The 6,165-nt window shown below is 30.7% G+C and overlaps 1 protein-coding gene across 1 annotated transcript; it reads left to right on the top strand.

The window, feature by feature from the left end:
• Positions 1-3,486: 3,486 nt before the first annotated feature.
• On the top strand, positions 3,487-4,230 carry LOC146885530 (U-box domain-containing protein 56-like). The gene is made up of 2 exons (XM_085674974.1): positions 3,487-3,675; positions 3,961-4,230. The coding sequence occupies exons 1-2, from the start codon at positions 3,487-3,489 to the stop codon at positions 4,228-4,230; spliced, it is 459 nt and encodes a 152-aa protein (XP_085531100.1).
• The last annotated feature ends 1,935 nt before the right edge of the window (positions 4,231-6,165 follow it).

The following is a 6,165-nucleotide window of genomic DNA, read 5'->3' on the forward strand; positions in this document are numbered from 1 at the left end:
CATTCGGGTCTTCGAGCCTGCTTAACCCATTTGGATCTTCGGGCCTGCTTGGCCAATTCGGGTCTTCGGGCCCGCCTGGCCCCTTCAGGTCTTCAGGCCTGCCTGACCCGTTCAGATCTTCGGCTTGCCTAGCCAATTCGGGTCTTCGGGCTCGCCTGACCCGTTCAGGTCTTCAGGCCCGCCTGGCTTGTTCGGGTCTTGGGCCCTCCTGGCACGTTCAGATCTTTAGGCCCGCCTAGCCCGTTAGGGTTTTCAGGCCCGTCTCTGGCCGGTTCGAATCTTATTGCCCACTTGACCCGTTCGGGTCATCGGGCTCGCTTGGCCCGGTTCGGTCATTGGGCCCACTGGCTCGTTCGGGTCATCGAGCTCACTCGAATTTTCCTGGTTGTTGGGCGCATTCGGGTCATTGGGCTCTCCCAAATTTTCTGGGTCGTTGGACCCGATCGACTCGTCCGGTTTGTCAGGCCCTCCTAGCTCGTTCATATCTTTAGGCCCGTCCAACCTTTTATGGTCGTCGGGCCTACTCAGTCCATACAGGTCATCGACCAAGGCCCATCTGAGTCTACATTTAGCCTAGTCCATCTCAACCTTTACCTTAACCCAACTAAAAATTTAAACTGAAAATTGGGATTGGATTTTTTGGATTATCTATATTTGAAAATCTTGATTTATAGAATGGATATCCAATCCATAAAATATATAAGATTTAAATTAGATTGAAATCCAGATCCATTAAATGAATTTTAAATGGATTGGATTTTTAATAAAATGGATTTTAAATGGATTGGATCAAAGCAAAAATGGATTGGATCAAGAAAATTAGATTTTTTGTCTACCCCTAGTCTGAGAAAGAGTTTATATTTGTAGAAAAGAATTTTAAAATAAAAGATAATTGTTCATAAACTTTCCCAACAAGCCTAAAATATTACAATATAAAAAACAAAAAGAATGAAAATAAAATAATATGAAAAATGAAATCTTAAATTTAAAATTGAACACTTAACATAAAATATATAAAAGAATAATAAATAAAACAAAACGTTGCCACATGTTACTGCATTCGTATTGATAATAATAAGGATGCATGGTTAGGGTTTCTTGTAAATCCAAAATCAGAGAATAGGATTCTTATTTAAAATAATAACGATACATCTCTAAGATAGACGAAAGATGAGAAAGTAGGTTTTCTTCTCGTTCTTTTAAGAGAAGAGAGAAGGTTTGGTGAGATGAAGAACATGTAATTTGTAACCTACCTAGAGAGAAGAATAACAGACACTACAAAAAAATTATTTTTTATTAGTGTTTTTTTAGCGTTTTAATAAACCGCTACAAATATTTTTATTTATGTTATTTTTTTAACCGTCACAAAATTTAAATTATTTTAAACTTATATGCTTTTAGAGTTGTTAAAGTTTCAAAACAGAGAATTGGAAACTTTGTAAATCAAATATCCATAAAATATATAAGATTTAAATTAGATTGAAATCCAGATCCATTAAATGAATTTTAAATGGATTGGATTTTTAATAAAATGGATTTTAAATGGATTGGATCAAAGCAAAAATGGATTGGATCAAGAAAATTAGATTTTTTGTCTACCCCTAGTCTGAGAAAGAGTTTATATTTGTAGAAAAGAATTTTAAAATAAAAGATAATTGTTCATAAACTTTCCCAACAAGCCTAAAATATTATAATATAAAAAACAAAAAGAATGAAAATAAAATAATATGAAAAATGAAATCTTAAATTTAAATTTGAACACTTAACATAAAATATATAAAAGAATAATAAATAAAACAAAACGTTGCCACATGTTACTGCATTCGTATTGATAATAATAAGGATGCATGGTTAGGGTTTCTTGTAAATCCAAAATCAGAGAATAGGATTCTTATTTAAAATAATAACGATACATCTCTAAGATAGACGAAAGATGAGAAAGTAGGTTTTCTTCTCGTTCTTTTAAGAGAAGAGAGAAGGTTTGGTGAGATGAAGAACATGTAATTTGTAACCTACCTAGAGAGAAGAATAACAGACACTACAAAAAAATTATTTTTTATTAGTGTTTTTTTAGCGTTTTAATAAACCGCTACAAATATTTTTATTTATGTTATTTTTTTAACCGTCACAAAATTTAAATTATTTTAAACTTATATGCTTTTAGAGTTGTTAAAGTTTCAAAACAGAGAATTGGAAACTTTGTAAATCAAATATCCATAAAATATATAAGATTTAAATTAGATTGAAATCCAGATCCATTAAATGAATTTTAAATGGATTGGATTTTTAATAAAATGGATTTTAAATGGATTGGATCAAAGCAAAAATGGATTGGATCAAGAAAATTAGATTTTTTGTCTACCCCTAGTCTGAGAAAGAGTTTATTTTTGTAGAAAAGAATTTTAAAATAAAAGATAATTGTTCATAAACTTTCCCAACAAGCCTAAAATATTATAATATAAAAAACAAAAAGAATGAAAATAAAATAATATGAAAAATGAAATCTTAAATTTAAATTTGAACACTTAACATAAAATATATAAAAGAATAATAAATAAAACAAAACGTTGCCACATGTTACTGCATTCGTATTGATAATAATAAGGATGCATGGTTAGGGTTTCTTGTAAATCCAAAATCAGAGAATAGGATTCTTATTTAAAATAATAACGATACATCTCTAAGATAGACGAAAGATGAGAAAGTAGGTTTTCTTCTCGTTCTTTTAAGAGAAGAGAGAAGGTTTGGTGAGATGAAGAACATGTAATTTGTAACCTACCTAGAGAGAAGAATAACAGACACTACAAAAAAATTATTTTTTATTAGTGTTTTGTTTAGCGTTTTAATAAACCGCTACAAATATTTTTATTTATGTTATTTTTTTAACCGTCACAAAATTTAAATTATTTTAAACTTATATGCTTTTAAAGTTGTTAAAGTTTCAAAACAGAGAATTGGAAACTTTGTAAATCAAATATCCGTGACTTGTCTCGTCTTCTCCTCTCCTCTCAGGTTTTCTCTCTCAAGGGCTTCTTCATTTCCCTCTAGCAAGCGTTATCATTTCTTTTCGTTGTGCATTCTCAATTCTTATTTTTCACTTTTCTCCGACGATGGTGGAAAATTACTGCGGGGATTTCTTGGTTTGAAATAGCAAAAAGGTGAACCATCAAATACTTTTTCCCCTTATAATTTATGTCATTATTAGTTTGCTATTTTAAAGACTAGAAGATAAAGCTTCGATTAACCTAGAATTTCTTAATAAGTAAATTTTGGTTGATACTATGCTATGACAAGTAACATGCGTGGAGCTATTTTTTTTTTTACTTATTTCAGAATTTGTAACAGCTGCATTTACTTTATAATTAATGTTTATTTATGCATAGCTTGAAGAAAAATTAAATTGAAACAGTGAAAAAGAAAATCTGATTTTGAGTTTTCTAGTAGAGTGCACCACCATTTGGGTGAGATAGATAATGTTAATTTGATATGGTCAAAAAGATAGGCGAAGCAAGCTTGGGAGATGCATTTTCTATGAATCTATGTGAGTTGCTTGTTGAACTATCCGACAACATCATTTGTAAATGTGCTCTTGGACATAAGTACACTAACAACATGGTCAAAGAGCTTGCAAGGAGGTTGATGATTCAACTTGCAGCTGACACTTGGGGATCTGATGTTATCATCTAAAATTGCAAGCACTGTGTGTAGGATTCTTCTGGTATTTTCTAGGACAATGATAGTTTAAGGATCTCCTTGTTTTATTGAGTTGAGGGCCTTTACAGTGGTCCTCCAAGTGACCCAAACTCAAAGTTGATCACCTTTAACCCTGAAGCATGAGAAGGCAAGCGTTTAATTGTTTGCATACTATAGTTGAATAGCGAAGCATAAGATGCATAATTTTCTTTGTTGTTATTGTCAATATAGTTCTCTTTACCTTTGTTTTCTTCTCTTGCAATATAGTTTCCAATCAGTGGAGTGATATCTAAGAAAATTCTCCCTGCATGTGTTCCCACTTTGTTGGAAGTCATGCGAGATCCACATGTAGTTGTAGATGGTTTTACTTATGAAGCTGAGACTATACAAGGATGGCTTGATGGTGGTAATGACAACTCACCAATGACTAATGATAAGCTTGACCCTCACAATCTTGTTCCCATTATGCTCTTCGTTCTACAATCCATGACTGGCTCCAAAACCACTTATCTAGTGCTTTTCTCCCATTTTAATTGAATTGTATATCTATTTTTTATATACATATCTAGGAAAGAAAGTTATCATTTCATTTTGTTAGCTTGGATCAGGTTCTTCAATCACAATTTATACCTATCGTCGTGTATAGGTTAGACAACAACATGATTATCCTACAATAGTTCTGAAGTACACATTATATAAGATATATATCAGAACGACTCTTTATGTGATTATGTTTATATTTTTGTTAGTTTTATATAAGGAAATTTTGATTCATGTGAAGGAACTGTCGAAATTCGATAGCAGCAACAATTTTATAAAGTGAGAATCTCAAATGGTCATGATGTGGTTGGTTATTCCTTTATGTATGGGTTTATCTAAAGCAAATAGTAACATAGTGAAAAAAGATTTAATTTTTTCTTTTAAAAGGGAATGCTTGAAACAAGAGCTTAAATGTATTTTATTTGTGATGATTTTTAACCGTCAAAATGTGATATATTTTGTGGCGGTTTTCAACAGTCAAAATATGATGTATTTTGTGGCGGTTTTTAACTATAAAAAATATGATGCATTTTGTAATGATTTTTAACTGTCAAAATATGATGCATTTTGTGACAGTTTTTAACCGTCAAAATATGATGAAATATAAATAAATTAGACTATATTTTGTGGTGGTTTTTAACCGCTATTATTTTTTTTCTGACAATACCAGCAGTTAGAATATTTTTGTCACAATCTATTTTTGACATTCATAATTCTGACGGTTATTTAAACCGTCAAAAATGTCATTTGTGATGGGTTTTAACCGCTAGAACTTGTAATTTTAACCGTCACAAATATTCACTTTTTTTGTAGTGAGAAAAGATAGTGTTCTTCTTCAACTAACTTCAACTAACTTTTCTATACTTTTTTTATCTTTTTATATCGCTAGTTTTATGTATTCATAATCAATAATTTTATATATTGGAATATTGTGTACTTTTTGATATTTAGTTAAGCTAAAAGGAATGTTAAGGTTATCGAAAAATCAGAAGAGAAAATTCAATGAAGTCTCAAATTGATACTGTCAACACCCAATTTCGTCCGGCTAAATAAATAATAGAATAAATAATAATAATTTGTTTTTTTTTCAGAAAAAGGTAAAAAAAAATAATAAAAAAAAAATAAGTTTTCTCTTTGGTTTTTTGCTTTGTCTAAATAATAATAATAACAGAATAATAATAATAATAATAAATAAATAAATAAAAAGAAAAAAAAACTTTGTTTTAATCTTGTATGTATTTTCTTTTGAGGCTTTGTTTCTATTTTAGCCCTAAATACTCTATACACCCACACCGTTTTTCTTGCAACTAATGGTAGCCCAAAATTTAATTTTCACACCCTCACTCTATGCTTTGTGGTTTCTGCTCCAGATTAAGAAGTTAGTCTAATAATTAGAAACAAAATATGTTCTAATATTTAGAATTATTTACTCTGATTTTGTGCTCTGATTTTATGACACCTTTTTTCTAGATAGGAAATATTAATATAATTCAAAACAATATCTCTTTTACTAATTAAAATTAATTTTGCTGATCACGTTTGATTTTGTGCTCTGTTTTTTATATGATTTGATTCTCATTTTGTAATAATTTTAAGACCAGTTCTTACCTTTTAAAACTCGTTGTAGTTAAAGCAGACATTTATTACAAGATTACATTAGATTTATAATGTTGTGTATATAAACCCATCAGAAAAAGAAGAAGAAAAGGAATTTTTTTTCTCTCAAAAATTTCTAGAGCCCTCTCTCACTCTAAGCACACATTGTCTTTTAACCCTCACACATACAAAAACCCACTCACCATCAATCGCCACCCCCACGTGCTTCTTAGTGTTCCAACGCAACTATTGTAAGTCTGATCTCCCGTCCAGGTTCACAAAATTAATTTTTTTATTGTGTCATGCAATATTTCTCGAGATGTGTTTTTTATCTTG

The sequence above is a fragment of the Vigna unguiculata genome, chromosome 6 (assembly GCF_037176805.1).
Source record: "Vigna unguiculata cultivar grain cowpea cultivar isolate G323 ecotype 2 chromosome 6, ASM3717680v1, whole genome shotgun sequence".
Taxonomy (NCBI): Eukaryota; Viridiplantae; Streptophyta; class Magnoliopsida; order Fabales; family Fabaceae; genus Vigna; species Vigna unguiculata.